Source organism: Vigna angularis, chromosome 8 (genome assembly GCF_016808095.1).
Source record: "Vigna angularis cultivar LongXiaoDou No.4 chromosome 8, ASM1680809v1, whole genome shotgun sequence".
NCBI classification, from domain to species: domain Eukaryota; kingdom Viridiplantae; phylum Streptophyta; class Magnoliopsida; order Fabales; family Fabaceae; genus Vigna; species Vigna angularis.
Genome location: NC_068977.1, coordinates 30,194,407 through 30,212,349, shown reverse-complemented (window position 1 = coordinate 30,212,349; position 17,943 = coordinate 30,194,407). Strand labels below are relative to the sequence as shown.

Below are 17,943 nucleotides of genomic sequence, written 5' to 3'. Positions count from 1 at the left end.
TCAATGGTGGTTTTCACCTACGACAGTGCTTCCAAACGGAGGTTGTAGCGAAACAAACAACGAGAAGCTTTAAAACTCATGTCAATGGTGGTTTCGGCGTTGAACGGTGCTTCGAAATGGCGGAACCTTCGGGCAGAACGACGGCACTCGTGGCTGGTCGGAGGAACACGAACTCCGACGGCAATCGTGGCTGGTCGGAGGAAGACGGACTCCGGCGGCACTCTCACTCTAGGGTTCCCGCTCTCTCTCAAGCTTCTCTTCTCTCTCTACCAATGCCCCAAATTCAAATTCCAAAACTGAAAATGAAACCCTCAAATTTGAAACCTCTCTGCGACTGAAATCTCTTTCCACGTCATTAAAAAATCTGAAACCATTTTCCACCTGGACCAATAGCATTTAGACACTTGTCTTGTGTCTATATGTTGTCAAAAGAGGTTGTTCAAGTATCATTTTCCATTATTTTGTAGAGGTTTTTATCACCTCATCCACGCATATAAAATATCACTTTTAATCCAAAATTTTAAAATAATGTGTTCATGAATATTTAATCATGTGTTTAATTTTGCTTTTTTAATAACTTTCAATTCACACTTCAACCATTTTCAACAAAATCCGTCTTTGTAAACAAAATATTTGTGTAAGTGGATTGCAAAAACGGTGATTTGAGTTTTTCATATCCTTACTCGAATACAAAGATAAGCCGTAAAAGTCAACTCAACACCATACAATAACAAAAGTAACCTTGCTTTTTCATGTGTTATTGGCTCAACTATCACAAACTAAAAGGAAGAAACCTAAACATAAAACTGAAAAGTAATAATATATATATATATATATTAATTTTAACTATAAAGAAAAAAATTGTAATATTACATCTATCAAATCATTCACGAGACTTTAGTTTCAAATATATTTATTTTTACCTCCAAATTCCTTAAAACAAAAACAAACAAAACAAATTATCTTCAAATTCATCCACTAAATCTAACTCAAATTCATCCTTCAAAACAAACATAAGGAAAAAAATATAACGTATTTCTTATTTGTATGCTAAAATATGCTATAGAGAGGCTTTATATAAAAATGAACATGTACTTTTGGTTATTGTAGAATCTCTTAAAAATGATAATATTAAAGAGATACCAATAGCATGTTTTATATATTAGAAATTTAACATCAACTAAATATTAGATGTCAGAGCCCATTTAAAACACACTCAGGATTAGTTTTAGTGGAGTTCACGTGTCAAGAGGGGGGCTCGACACTCAGACGATGGACGACAGGTGTTGGAAGCTGAGCGGACGTCCGTTTTTGACGTTGGAAGGAAAACTTTGAGTTTTCAGAAATCCACACCACTCTCTACATGCAACCTCTCTTCCAAACTCTGGAACTTCATTTTCTCCTCCTTCTCACTACATCTCCTTCATCTTCTCTCTAAGAAATCTTCACCGTTTCTTCTCCGATCTCCGTTCAGACACCGTAGAAGCACTTCCGGCGTCAAGAGCTTCCAGATAAACCGTTCGGTTTGTGAAGCTGAGCTGGTAAGTCCTTCTCTTAGCCCCGTCGTTCGTTTTCTTAGACATGCAAACCCAGTTCTGGTTTCATGTGTTGATCACCATTCTCAATATGAGTGGTTCTGATTGGGTTGTCACTTGGTGTAGTTGGAATTGTCGAGCGTTGACGATAGAAGAACCTGTAGTGGGGAAATTTTATTCTGCCTCTGGGAACGTTCGGTCACGCTCAGAGGTAAGGGAAACTTATTAATTTAATTTGTATGATTATTTGAATTGCCTGAAAGTTCGTTGAATTGACTGAATTAATATGATATATGATGGTTGATATGTTTGGATTGTATGAAGTATGAAAATTAACTATGATATGAATGTATGAAATTATGAAACTATATGTTGAGAAATGAGTTTGAATATAAATGATTCTGGTATGAAATTCCCTATGATAGAGTACGTTCATCACTGAACGGTCATTGACCGTTCGGTATTTCTAGTAAATTTAGTTAGAATTAGATTCTTTCATTTGGGAAGAATCCTAGTTGAGGACGAGCGTCTTCGTTTCGAAATACTGTCCATGAGCGTTCGGCCAAACATAGTTGTTTCTTGGTATTTAGTTGTAAACTTAAGTATGTATATATGTATTTGTATCTCTTAGTTTATTCTTAAACACTACTCAAAATTGTATCCATTGTATTTATCAAGCCTCTTCTCTTTAAGTTTAGTAGCACTTGATCTTATACCAAGTGTTCGTACTAAGCAAGTGTTTGGTCTTACACCAGACACTCGTTCTAGTTCCTTAAGCTAACTTCATAATAAGAGCGTTCGTTCAAGCCCAATAGGGTTCGCTCACTATAGTGTTCAGTCTTTGACTGACATTTTAATGGTTATTGGTGTTTCGTTACTTCAAAGGCTAAGTAAAATTAATTGACGTTCGGTTTATTTACCTGATCCATTAAGTACCCTTATTTGATGTCCTTCAGTGTATGTCTAAACTGGTTCCAGCCTAGAGTTTTAGTACTCGGCCTAGGTGTGTTGGTGTTCGGTCTAACTCGTGAGTTAGGTCATTCAATTGGCTCACTTAGTATATAAACGTTTGATTCTAGTCGTCCTCAAGACTTTATTATGTTAATTACTTCCTTTCTTAAATCAATGATTCTCTCTCTCTCTCGATTTTGATCCGCTTGGGATTGGAGACCTTTGGTCTCGCTCCAAGTGTTCGGTCTCGTTCTGAGTTATGGTTGAACGTTCGGTATTTGGTGTCTTTACGGATCTATGAGCTAAAGGTTTAAGTGAGATGATTATTAATGAAAGATGAAGGTAATATGATATGGATGAAATGTGTTGGATTATGGATGAGCGTTCCGAGGAGGAATGACTCATGAATGAATATTGAAATTGGTAAAGTATGAATGTGGTCATGCTAAGCTGGCGGTTCATCCTGATGTTCCGTGAGTACTCGTCCTCACGTAGAGGAGGGTAGGTCATGTGTGGGAACGGCAGGAGGTCCTAGTCCTTATGGTTAATTTGGATAGATAGAAGTAACCTCGGGTGGCAGCTGTTGAGGGTATCCCAGTTACTACATCACCCGGGTGCACGAACGTCGTAGCTACACAGATTTCATACAGTCTGGACAGTCAGTCTAGTCTTAGGCTTTTGTATGAACGAATGATGATTTATCTTGTTTGATTGATTGTGTGAAATATATGTTTATACATGAATTAAATTACATAAGCTTACCCTATTTCCTGTCTTGTCTTGTATTCCCGTTCGTTCGTTCTTATCATTGCGATGATCACCCTGTGGGTGGGAGCAGAAGGAGAAGAGTTGCTGGATGAAGCATTGGAAAAGACGGACGTGAAGGTCGAACCTTATGACGCTCGGTCAGTTGTTGGCCTACCCTTTTGTAGGAGCGTTCGGTCATACATTTTCTTTATCTTTTGATTTGACCGTTCTGCATTTGAAGAGTTATAAGTCGTTCGTCCTATATTTGTAGCCATTTGTAAAATTTTATCTCCCTGCTATTTTTGTAAGGTTGTTCGGCCTTAACCGTACGTCCTATCTTTTGTTAGAACTGAGCTGTAATATTATTATATGTGATCATTCTATTATATGATTTTACATTGTATTTTTGGGATGTTACATTAGACTAATTTACAGTATTTAAAAAATAAAAAATCTTAATTTTCAAAGTAGTTTTATGAAGATGTGTGTTAAAAAATTTATGTCAATTAGATATTAATTCAATTTATAATATATATAATTAAAATAATTTTCAGTTTAATATTACAACATATATATTGTGTCATTTTAATATACATAGTAGTTAAAATATTTTGAATAAAAAAATATGACGAGCTTTGGAATAAATTCACACTATTAAAATTTCTTTAAAAGAAAGTAGTAGAAAAAAAATATTCAATTAAGATGTAATTGTGAAAGATGAAATAAGATAGAAAGATAACCTAATATAAAAGGGTGGAAGACAAAGAAGTTGGTAAAAAAATTAAAGTATCATAATAAATCTAATATAATTGTCATAAATATAAATATTTTTTAGGGTATAAAACCAATATTGAAGAAATGCTAATCTTTTTACTAGAAATAAAAAGATAGGGAATCAATTTCAGGACTAATACTTGATAGTGTTTTGGATTTCAGTTGGAAGACTCAAATTAGTTTTCATTTTCAATCAAACATGGAGTTAACATATTTAATCATTTTTATTTACATTTAACTACGTATAATTCTGAAATACTTCTTCCAGAATATGTTCGAATTGTATTTCAAATTTGATAATAGGAAAACATGAACAAATAAAAAAAAATCAGAAGAGAACAATAAAGAATTTTAATATTTAGTTACGGTGGGGGTGTAAGAAGAAGATTATGTGGTACAACAAGAATCTTGTGAACTTGGTTAGGTGAAATCATGGATTCAAATGGGCCCACATTCTCGTCCATGAGTGGCATATAATAGATATTGATATGGACACAGTCAATGGAGGATCATTATTATGTTCTTCATTTCTTTTCCCTATGAATTTTTATAAAATAAAATGAATTTATATTAAAGTTAAATATAAACAATTAAAGAACTTACAAAAAATTCAAATTATAAATAAATTTTAATTTGTGCAGAAAAAAGTAAATTACAAATTATAAAGTAATTTCTTTTTTTCTAATTTGCTTTTGAAATTGTTAGTGCATGGTGCCAAAAGTGGTCGGGACATTTTGGCACAACATTATGAAGGATAAGGATAGCCTTGTAGTGAAAACGTCTTATACTAAATAAAGATGTCATTTAATGAAAATTTTGGTGAAAAGTTAGAATTTTTGTCTCATTCCTAACAACAAATTCAAGTAGCATTAGTGCATGATATGTTCGAATAATAGAGATGTGTTGCTACAAATCTCTCAATAAATCATAATCATGGTTGCAAAATTTTCCAATTCAGTTTATTACATTTATATTGTTAAATTTGTCAAATGTCACTTATTTAGACCCATTTCTTTATATTTTTCTATTTATAAATACATAATTAAATTTTATGTGTTTCATGTTGTTAAGAAATTAATGACTCTTCCTTTTTAGGGTTAATTCTCACCTATCGTGTGAACTTATTGTTCAATTTTTTTCAAAAAGTTTTATTATTTTCGATATTATTATTTCCAACATCAAAGATTATCATTTGCATCTAAAGGCCGATGAATAGTTGAAGGAAAATTAATCATCCATAGTGTCCCTTTACCATTAGACTAAACATGCATAGTAGTTCATGAAATTCAAGATGTTATTGTTCAAGTATCTTTATTCAATATAGAAGTTAAGTTAGTAGAGTAGACATTAAACATATTTCTAAAGTGGCTAAGGCATTTTGCCAAACCAATTTCAGTACCAACAAAAAATTTTAAGTTATACTTATTTTTATTATATATTTAATTAAATTTATCGGTGTTGTATTAAAGATGATTTTATAACTCAATTTTAAATGGTAATGTCAAAAGTTTAGTATGAAAATTTTGTAGGTACAATGGAACAACATAATTTTTCGAGTGAATAAATTTGTTTTCCATTGTACATTTTCCTACCAGAAGCAAAACTTTCCTATAAACATTTAGTCGCAACAGTGGAAAAATTTTATTTATTTATATTTCTTAATATTATAATAATTACACTTAATTAATCAATAAATTCAATCATTTATGTTCATCAATAAATTGATTATGAAATAGGAAAGATCATAATATATTGGATATGTCGAGTTTCAATCCATTCAAAAGTTTGATAACACAAAAGTTAATATCCAATAATACTTATAGATATGAATGAGTGACTCACAAAAAATATATATTTGACTCCATTGATGAGTTAGTTCAAAATAATTTGTTATTTTGTAATTATGATTTTTATATCATTAATTGATTGCATGCAGGTTCCATTGGCATAGTGTAAGTTTTAAATTTTGTACAATTACATTTTAAACTATATTATTAACTTACATGTGTATTTATTTTATCATTTTATTAGAGTTGTGACTCGTACAAATATTTTATTAATAAATTTAGATTTATTTTTATGAAAATTGAGAGTTACATAATTTAATTGCGTTGCTTATTTCACGATCCGACTTCATTTTAGGATGATGACATGTTACATATACTACAATAATGTATAGTTTATCTTCAAGATAATTAGTAATTAGATTTAATTTATTTTGCTTAAATACTTTAAGTTTATTTAATGATCATTTGAAATATTAGATAATTTAGATTAAATTAAAAAATTTAATTACTACAATTGTTTTGTTTTATTGGAATTTTTTAGTATTGTCTCCTGGTAAAATATTTTTTTTACAGATTTTAAAGTTAATGTCAAAACAAACCACGTATTTAAGAAAGTCAACTATGATTATATTTAATGTAACCTGTCACTTTATAAATTAGTTAACTAACGTAGATTATATTATATTGTTTTGTGTTTCTCGAGTGCACCCTTTCATTGTTAGGAAAAAACTAAGTTTCCATAATCTCTTTCACTGTAAATTTACATAAACAAATTCAATTGATTTCACCATACACAACCACCATTATAATTGCAACTATATAATCATTCCTTAAAGTAACAGTGTAACTCACAAGATAGCACAAACTACATTAAGGTCCCCAACCTCATACGTAGCTGCTTGTTCAAAAGTAATGACTAAAATAATTATGCAGAGCACAAAGTGCAAGCGTCAATCAAGAAACACTGTTGCAATTATACAGTAACTTCATACCAGCGACTGTCACACACAAAACAACCTCCTACCTTAAGCTGGAACACATAAAAGGTCACTCTCTCTCCATTCTAGGATTTGACATGGAAAACAAAGTTTCTGTTATAATATTTTATTATTATTTGACAATTTTTATAAGAGGAAAATGGTCTTACTAAAATTAACTTTTGCATTTTTAAAGAGAAAGAAAAAGTAAAAAATAGTGAGAGATAATGTTATGTAAAAAAATAAAATCTAATGTAAAGTACCATTGTCCATTTAATATTTCAACCACAAGATGACAGACAAATTATGAAGCACAATCCCCTTATAATATCTCTTCACACTTCCTTCCTTTTAACCCAACACCCTTCTTCAAAGACTCAATCTTTCTCCTTCTTTGGCATGAAACATGGCCAAGACCATAATGGGAAACATGGGATATTTTTTTACAAACTATCTTCTAGTTCTAACAATGATGTTCTCAGCAAATGCTCAATTTGCTAAGAAGACTTACCTCGTTCAAATGGATAAGCCAGTAATGCCAAAAGCCTTCACCAACCACCTTGAATGGTATTCATCAAAGCTGAAATCGGCACTGTCCACATCTCCAGAAGCTGATGCGGACAGTGAGAAGAGAATTATCTACACTTACCAGAATGCTTTTCATGGTGTTGCAGCTAAGTTGACTGAAGGAGAAGCTAAGAAGCTAGAGGCTGAAGAAGGAGTTGTGGCCATATTCCCAGATACAAAGTATGAGCTACACACTACAAGAAGTCCTGCATTCCTCGGGCTTCAACCACAAAAAGCCCCTAACGTGTGGTCAGAAAAGCTTTCTGGCCGTGATGTTATAGTGGGAGTGTTAGATACTGGGATTTGGCCAGAGAGTGAAAGCTTCAAAGATATAAGCATGGGTCCAGTACCTGCTCATTGGAAAGGTGCCTGTGAGATTGGAACAGGATTCACAAAAAGTCACTGCAATAAAAAGGTTGTGGGGGCAAGAGTGTTCTACCATGGATATGAAGCAGCAATTGGTAGAATTAATGAGCAGAAGGAGTACAAATCACCAAGAGATCAAGATGGGCATGGCACTCACACAGCAGCTACAGTTGGTGGCTCTCCTGTGCTTGGGGCTAACCTTCTTGGTTATGCTAATGGCACAGCAAGAGGAATGGCACCAGGTGCAAGGATTGCAGCTTACAAAGTGTGTTGGATTGGTGGGTGCTTTAGCTCAGATATTGTGTCAGCTATTGATAAAGCTGTGGCTGATGGAGTGGATATTCTTTCCATCTCTTTGGGTGGTGGAGTCTCCTCTTATTACCGTGATAGTTTATCTGTTGCTGCATTTGGAGCAATGGAGAAGGGTGTTTTTGTTTCATGTTCTGCAGGAAATGCAGGACCTGATCCTGCCAGCCTCACCAATGTTTCACCATGGATCACCACAGTTGGAGCCAGCACAATGGATAGAGATTTTCCAGCAGAAGTTAAGCTTGGAAATGGTAAGATAGTGACTGGAGTTTCACTCTACAAAGGGCAAAGTGTGCTTTCAATTGAGAAACAATACCCTTTGGTGTACTTGGGGAGCAACTCTAGCAGGGTTGATCCAAGATCCATGTGCTTGGAAGGGACTATGGATCCTAAAGTGGTTTCAGGAAAGATAGTTATATGTGATAGAGGCCTTAGTCCTAGAGTGCAGAAGGGTCATGTGGTGAGAAGTGCAGGAGGGGTGGGAATGATTCTCACAAATACTGAAGCTAATGGAGAAGAACTAGTTGCTGATTGCCATCTCCTTCCAGCAGTTGCAATAGGAGAAAAAGAAGGAAAAGATCTCAAAAGTTATGTCCTATCTAGTCAAAGTGCTACTGCAACTCTAGCTTTTAAAGGTACGAGGTTGGGAATAAGGCCATCTCCTGTAGTGGCAGCATTTTCATCAAGAGGGCCAAATTTTCTCAGCCTTGAAATTCTGAAGCCTGATTTAGTAGCTCCTGGGGTGAACATTCTTGCTGCTTGGAGTGAGGCCATTGGTCCATCAGGTTTGAAAGTGGACAACAGGAGAGAGAAGTTCAATATACTCTCTGGAACCTCAATGTCATGCCCACATGTGAGTGGTGTAGCAGCCTTTCTCAAAGCCAGGCACCCTGAGTGGAGCCCTGCTGCTATAAAATCTGCTTTGATGACAACTGCTTATGTTCTTGACAACACCAAAAAAACTCTCACAGATGCCTCAACTGCTAAACCTTCAAGTCCTTATGATCATGGTTCTGGACACATTGACCCTATCAGAGCTCTGGACCCTGGTTTGGTATATGACATAGAGCCACAGGACTACTTTGAATTCCTATGCACACAGAATCTGACTCCAACCCAACTACAAGTTTTTGCCAAATATTCCAACAGATCTTGCAAACACTCTCTTGCGAGTCCAGGGGACTTGAACTACCCAGCCATATCATCAATCTTTACCCAGAAAACAGCCACTTCATTCTCTAGACCTGTGATTGTTCACAGAACTGTCACCAATGTTGGCCCACCTGATTCCAAATACCAAGTTGTGATCTCACCATTCGAAGGTGCTTCTGTCAAAGTTGAGCCAGAAACTCTAAATTTCACAAAAGAACACCAAAAGCTGTCTTACAAGATTACATTCACGCCAAGGGTTCGGCAAACATCTCCTGAATTTGGAAGTCTGGTATGGAAGAATGGTTTGCACACTGTGAGAAGCCCCATTGTGATAACATGGCTGGCACCACCAATGTGAATTTCAACCAGACTACTTACAAGTTCAGTAGTGCTTCTTTGTTGCAATAAGAGAATCTTCTGTACTAGGAATTAGAAGTTCATCCTTTTGTATTACCAGAAAAGTTATTATTTTAGTATTCTATCCTATGTTCCTGTTCCTCCACCTTCGACTGAACCAACATCTTCTTCATTCACGTATAATTCATAACTTCAAAGTTGCAAAATGCTTAAAAATTTCCAACAAATGTGGAACTTATTTCTGATTCTCAAATCTCAGTTGTTGTGATTACATTAACTACTTGTTCCTCCACTGTTTTAGTTTATACACTCCTGCTTCCTGAACATGCTCATTTAGTATATGAATTCTTGACTAAGGAACTGAACAATATGAATATTGAATACAATATATACACATGCAATTTTTGGTTTGTGCAGAAAAATCTGGTTCTCTTGTGCCTTGGCAGATCATTTACTGCAACAAAACTGGATGCCACGAGTGAGGATTTCACTGTCACAAACGATTATATGTCGCTTTTCATTAGTTAATTTCCTTGTGATGTAAGCATAGCTCATCATTTATGAGAGTTGAAGTTTAGACAGACCCTTTTGACCATTTGGGACAGAAAAGTTAATGGATGGCAGAAAGATGAGGCAAAGCATTTACAAATGAAGCTGCACTATTCTTTTCCAGCTATTTCATTGTTTCTTCACCTCTCTATCTGTCTGTGAATTTAATTGAGTTGAACAGAAGAGGCTCATTGCATGTGCATCTCAACTGCTAAGTTGCTGGCCTCATCAAAGTTTGTGGTCCAAAGTACTTATACAGATTCAGACACACTATTCTTTAGTACGTATGCTTTCTTTTATACAATGCCTTCAAAGTTCACCTGCATGCGCAGGTCCTATAAATCTAGTTTCCAATGTTTTTCTGAACAAAATTCAAAAGTAGGGCATGGTTTTTCGATGATAGTGTTTGTGACAAGACATGTTTTACATTATATTAAAGTAAAAATGTTCATACTAACTGCAATACAAATATCCAGAGCATATATAAGTAATTATATATAGTTTTTTCTTAATAAACTTCTTTATAACGAAATTTTTGTTTTTTAATTTAATTAACTAATCAAAACCCAACTATGAAAAGTTAAAATGCACTTGAATAAGGTTAATGGATGATTATTATATTCGTAACAGTAGAATGTTTATGCTGTTAATATGAAACGAGACCCACATATTCACTCTAAAATAATATAATAAATGTTTATGCTGTTTTCAAATGAGTTACTACATCAAACATTCTAAAGAGAAATTCAACTAAATAACTAAATAAATGCTTGTATTAATTATCTTGAATGAATATGTTTGTCATATTAGTTTTAGATTGATAAGGTTCAAATTAATCAGTTACCTTTCTGTCGTATATTTGTAAAAGTCACAACAGAATACTTAATCATTTAGCACAAGTTACTGAGATATTAAATTATAAGTTAATCAAATAGGGATAAAAATTAATCTATTAAATTAATACAACTTTTGTCACCTACATTTAATGATTATTGATCAGTACTTTTAATTGTTTTGCTGCTTGAATAATCAATTAAATACTGTTATGGTTTTTATTTATTTATTTATTGCTTTTTTCTGCATGGGAAATGAGTTGTTAAGAAATTTAAGTCAACAAAAAGTTAGGAAGTCAGTATGCATTGCCTAATTAAACATAGTTTTAGCACACTGTTAAGAGAAAGATATCATTTTTTGTAATCTCATTTTACTATCTTTATATGATTTGCTTTAGCATTTTTCTGTAAATCAGTTTGTTAAAGAAAAATATGATTGTCCAAATAATTAAATTTCCTAAAAGATGTTATCAATAGACTAATTAAACATTAAACATTAAAATCTTTGGAACTTTTACTCTCTTTTTTTTAAAATAAATGAACTTTAAATTTAATTTAATCTTATTTTTAATTAATAAGGAGTTTCAATATAATTTTATTTTATTTTTAATTAATATAAGTTTTGCAACACACCTCAATTATGTTAAGACATATACATCTAGAGTATGTGACTAAACATTCATTTGTATCATAATTAAGATAGCATAATAGATTCAACTAGGATATATTTTTCAAATGGTTATGCTACCATTTTAAAAGTGAATTTTAAGTTTACTCAATTCTATAAAACAAACTTATAAGATAAGATTTACATTTATTATATCTTATAAATTTGTCTTATCTTCACTTGACTTGAGATATCTCATAACTTCATCTCCATTAGTACAAGAAATTTGAACTCTTAATAATTTTATTTAAGATTTTGGATGTCAGTTATCAAGAGATGAGAGGACTTCATCTTGCTTAAATTGGTTAAATTGCTTCATTGATACATTAGGTAAACAACTTATAAATCTTCTCCATATCTTAATAAATTTAAGGTTTAGTACATCATTTGGTTCCTAGTTTTGGGCTTTTTGTTCAAAGTCATCCTACTTTTTAAAAAAGTTCAGTAAAGCTCCATATTTCGTTAAAAACGGCTAAAAATGATCCTTTTGGCTTACGACGTTAAAAACATAACGGTGCAATTGCCTCCGTGGCCAAAAGTAAATTATGTGTACAATTTTGCAATATGTGGCATGTTTGATATATTTTAAGGTGTAAATTTTAAAAATAAAAATGAATGACGTGGAAAAAGTTTAACTAAGGGTTAAATAAAATTACAATTAGGTTAGAATTCATTCGCGATTTGGGGTTCAAGAATATGGTGAAAGTGATCTTCAATTTGGGTTCATGGTTCGTTGAAGGTGCAATTTGAAGAACCTGTCTGCCAGCAACTCGTTTCAGCATTCATATTCTCTCTTTCTTGATTCGTTTTTCAATTCAATCACAACAAAAGAGAGAAGGAAACTTACTGCATCCACCTCCATCTTCTTTGCGTGAGGCTACTACAACACCACCTTCACCCACGACTGCACTTTTCTCGCCTTGCCGTTAGCGTCGAAGCTAGACGTGATCAGGTGTTGATGCATCTTTTCCAAGGCGTGTCGTTGGCTAGGAGCTCCACCAACGTTACCACCATCCCTTTTTTCAATTATTGTTCAACCTTCTTCCTCCTCTTTGAATAGGTTTCCTCTAGTTGTAGGTGTTTGAGGTGAAGAAGAAGACAACGATAAGGTGATGGTTGCCGAAATGTTGGGAGAGAGATGAGGTTTTTGATTTTTTTGTGAATTGCAAATTGGCATTTAAGATTTCTAATTTTGCACGTGATTTTGTGAATTGTGAATTGAGATTCTAATTTTGAAAATTGCAATTGGGGCTTTTGATTTTACACATGATTTTGCAAAAATCCTAACCATTTTCTTTTACTTAATAACTTCAACTTTTTAACATTTCCACATACCTTGCCAACTCAATTCACCTCACTTTGTCACACGATCAAAAACTGGACACATCATTCAGTTTTTGTCACAGAAGCAATTGCACCGTTATGTTTTTAACGCCGTAAGTCAAAATGGCCATTTTGAATTGTTTTTAACGAAATATGAGGCCTTACTGAACTTTTTTAAAAGGTATTATGACTTTGAACAAAAAACCAAAACTAGGGACCAAATGATATATTAAACCTAAATTTAACTTATAAATCTTCTCCATATCTTAATACAATTAATTAATGTTTGTTATGATTTTAAAATTGAAGTTATAAATATTCTCCACATCTTAATACAATTAATTAATGTTTCTTATGATTTTAAAATTTAATTTATAAGTTAGTAATTTATGGTGTTAAAACCACTCTCTATTTATAAACAAAAACATAAAGAACAAAAGAATAGAAATATATTAGTTCTCAAATGCTCTTTCTTCTTCATCTTTTCCTTTCTTTCTATGTTTTTCAAGTTATCCATGCATATTGTTTGTTTTTTTTACTCATAATATGTTTTCCTTTTCTTTCATATCTCTATATTCTCCTTATTCATGATTTATTTTGTTGAGTGAGTGATAAAATTCTTGTTATGAAAAATTTGAATCTTTTAACAATTTACCAAATATCTTATCATTTTTGTCTCAAAATTTTGTCAATTATAAACTTTTTCTTGATCATCCCTAGTTTAACTGAGCGAGATTTGGTTTAATATTTTCCGTAGCACTTTAGGACTTAAATTCACTCTATCAATTGCAATTTTATTAAAAAAAATTAACACAAATTTTCTTCCCAAATTTGTGTTCATTCCATTGAGAAAAATGTGTTTTTGATTAACAAATTACTTAAATTCACTCAAATGCTCTTCATCTTTTCCTTTCTTTCTATGTTTTTCAAGTTATCCATGCATATCGTTTGTTTTTTTACTCATAATATATTTTCCTTTTCTTTCATATCTCTATATTCTCCTTATTCATGATTTATTTTGTTGAGTGAATGATAAAATTCTTGTTATGAAAAATATGAATCTTTTAACACTTTACCAAATATCTTATAATTTTTTTCTCAAAATTTTGTCATTATAAACTTTTTATTGGTCATCCCTAGTTTAACTTAGCGAGATTTGGTTTAATATTTTTCGTAGTAGTTTAGAACTTAAATTCAATCTATCAATTGCAATTTTATTAAACAAAATTAACACAATTTTTCTTCCCAAAATTTTCTTCATTAAAAAAATGTGTTTTCGATCAACAAATTACTTAAATTTATAGCTTTTACGATTGATTACCTTACAAATTTAAAATTCATCAACTTTTTTCATTTCTTTATCAAATGATAAATACATCTCCTTATGATTTATATAAAATATTAGGACTACAAATAAATTTTCAAATAAAAATTAAGATTAGAAGGGTAAAGAAAGAAGTAAAACTACCACTTTCAAGAACTAATTGATAATGTCAATTTTCATCATTATTATTAGTCACTTTATATAAAGTAAACTCTTATTTAACTTTTAAATTATTTAGTTTGCTTTTTAATAATTTTTTTAAGTCATTGAATATTAGTTACTCTTATATAATTATATCACTAATCTCCATTAACTTTTGTCCAACAATTGAACAAAAAATACTTGGGTCAAGCGAATAAATTTTAGAATCCTCGAAAGTTTTAGTGAAGGTCAAAAATTTGAAATTTTCAAAAGATTATTTGTGTTGAGTTCCACTTGAATAAAGTCCAGTGTTTGACACTGGGTGTTGATTTTATTGACATAATTTTTAATTTTTTGTTTTCCGAAGTGGGAAGTGTATTTTGAAGACCTATGGGAGTTATTAAGGTTTCTTGGAAGACCTTTATTTTCTTTATTGGCTTTCCATCTTCTATTCATATTTTCCTTTTGGATTTTTATGAGAACGAAGAGATAAACTCGAGTTAAATGTAATCAACTAAATTCTGTATATAAATTGGTATTGTTTTTATGTATATAAATATCTTTCCATTTAATGTTCATATTTTGTTTCTATGTTTAATGTGTGTTGTGCTTTGATCATATATAGCTTGATATTTGATTTTTTCGGATTGAAAAGTATCTTCTGTGATTTAGAATTAAAGCAAAATATCTAATGAAACTTTTATCTTAGAATGAAGTTTTATTCATTAGTTGTCTTAAGCCCTTATTATGAAAGTAAATTCCCATATTTTTTATTATGAAAGTAAGTTCCCATAATAAAACAATGTTAAACACTAAACCTTAAACCATTAGGATTTGATTAAACTTGTGGATTCATTTAACATTAAGTTGGAAAGACAATGACTAATTGTATGATGAAGTTTAACCCTAACAATTACTTACTTATAATTGGCTTTATCATACTTTTTATTTTGTTTATTTTTATCTTTTATTGGTATTTTTATTATTACTTTTTTCATAATTAAGGTTTTTATTGAATAAATCAGGAAATATAAATATTTTATTCCTATTTATGAAAATATTGTGTAAATAACTGGAAACCATTAAAGATTAAAGAATATTTCAACAAAATAATTTATCAACAAATGAAGCTGCTTCAATTACAAAATCAAATAAATGGGAATCACTGAAGATTGAAGAATGTCTCAATAAAATCAGTTGTCAATATATTTGGTAACTTCAATTACAAAAATCAAGTACAAATTTCAAGTTTAATCCAGTTTCGGCCCATTCGTTTAGTGAACCAAACCAAGTCACCCATCAAAGAGAGAATTACTCGACTAACGAGCCAATTCACCCAACAAGTCGTAGGTTTCAAAAATTTATAAATAGAGGGTTTGCCAGAGTTAAAAATTCACTCTTCTAAAGAAAGGACACTTGACCTAAAAGGATAGAAGGTAGAGGCGCATCCAGGAGGTTGAAGACATTCATCTGTATTCTTTTATAGAGTTCAAAATGTATAGGAATAACTAACTCCCTAATTCACAGGGTTATATATAATGTATTTTAACTCTTTATGATTTCTACTATTCAATATATTTTTTTTCACTACTTTTGTGTTTTATTCTTGTTCTTAAGTGTATAATTATTGTTTACATATTTAGTAGTACTTGTTGATCGAAAAATAGTTTGGAAATTTAATTAAGATAGGACATCTAATAGATTTCACATGTTAGTAATATATGTGAAATTATTGATCATTTATAACATTGAAATGTTGAACTTAATGTAAACTTATAATAAAAATTATTAAAACATTAGAATTTTTATTATTAAAGTTTAAACTTGTTGTTAAGACATTAGGACTAATTACATGTAATGTGAATGCAAGAGTAGAAATTATAAGTATATTGTTTGGTGTTTTTACATGAAATTGGATATAAACTTCAATCCTAATAAAATCTTTATCATACAATCAATCTCATTGTTTTAAATTACTTTCTAGAACTTTATAATTATTTTATTCAAAAATCAATATTTTTCTTATTACTAAAGTTTCTTATCCTAAATTTAGTAAATAATTATAGTTTAACTTAATCACATTAGTCTATTGAGAAATGATATGTTAGCTTATTTACTTTATTATATGATTTGATACACTTATAATTTCATAACACTCATCATATTGTTTTTTTTTATTTATTATAACTTTGAGGTGTTTGATAAAATGGTTAAAATAATATTTATTTTTGCATACTTTTAATTTCTTAAATACTAAAACAATTTATGAAAACATTTTTTTTTTCAAAATTAGTTATGAATCACAATTATTGTCATGCTAAAGTATTTTGGAATAATAATTAGTTGTGCAACTAATACACTTAACATTAAACAAATCACGTTAATACTAAATAAACTTTATTTATATTTAAGTTTCAATGTTTTTTACTTCTTTGAGTCTGAAAGAATATTTAATAAAATTTGTAAATTTAATAAAATAAAAAAAATATGTTGGAAGAGTGTTAAAATAGTACTATTAGCTTGTCATATCAAATATTATAAAAAGTGCTATAAATGGAATATGCGGTGTTACAAATGTCTTGTTTTACATGAAAAGAGCTTTATCTAATTAAGTCAATAGAGTTATTTGATCCCTTTTTTAATATACGAGTATTAAATTATGATGTTATCTCTTAAAATGAGAGTAGATAAATGAGATGGGACTCACTAAAAAATAAAAAGAGAATTTATTAGGTTTTGTATTATCATTGGGAATATGAAAAGAAAAGTAAATTCTATGTGTGACAATAAAAAAATACTAAAAAATAATTAAGAACTCAAATGGAGTTATTGGGTTATCCAAAATTGGGAGCAATAATGGAAACAAAAGGCCTATTAAAAAAGATAATGAGAAAATAAAAAGACAATGACAAAACAAAGGCCAAATATTTAGGTTATACAAAATTATGGTACTCATGTTTAAAGCTGTAAAAATATTTAAGCATAATATGGTTTTTTCTTCACAAGTTTTATATTTTGCATACAACATTTAAAAGCAACTATTATGGGATTGTTCTAATTTAAAGCACTTTTTGACTTCATGTCTTGATAAACAACTTGTAAAATATATAGAGAAATTTTGTTGTCCTATTCAATTGGAGCATCAAGTGTTTTTTTTTTTTTTTTTTATTTATTAGGTTAATGTTTAAGTTAATTTTATAAATCTTATCATTAATGTCAGATAATAATTATGCATACTTTTCTTCCAAGGCATACATTTTTCACCAAAGTTATTTTTACAAATATTTGTATAAATACTATCTTATATATATTAATAGATTTTGTTAAGCAAAATGTTTAACTAAAATTATTTTTGTAAACTATTACATTAGAGATTATATATTTAATTATAAATTAACTAAACATGTAATATCAAATGAAGAAAGAATCGTTAATAGGGCATGTTTAGATAATTTTTGTAAGTATTTATAGATAATAAACTGAAATGTGTAAAAAAATAAATTTAAAATATATTTTGACAAATTAATTTTCTCGTACAAGACACGCTGGCACTTACACGATTATTTTTGTGGTGTTATGAACTT

At 30.6% G+C, this 17,943-nt stretch overlaps 1 protein-coding gene across 1 annotated transcript; it reads left to right on the top strand.

Moving 5' to 3' along the window:
• The first annotated feature begins 7,109 nt into the window (after positions 1–7,109).
• LOC108343856 (subtilisin-like protease SBT1.3) lies at positions 7,110–9,705 on the top strand. The gene has a single exon (XM_017582270.2). The coding sequence runs from the start codon at positions 7,178–7,180 to the stop codon at positions 9,521–9,523; it is 2,346 nt and encodes a 781-aa protein (XP_017437759.1). The 5' UTR covers positions 7,110–7,177; the 3' UTR covers positions 9,524–9,705.
• Positions 9,706–17,943: the final 8,238 nt, after the last annotated feature.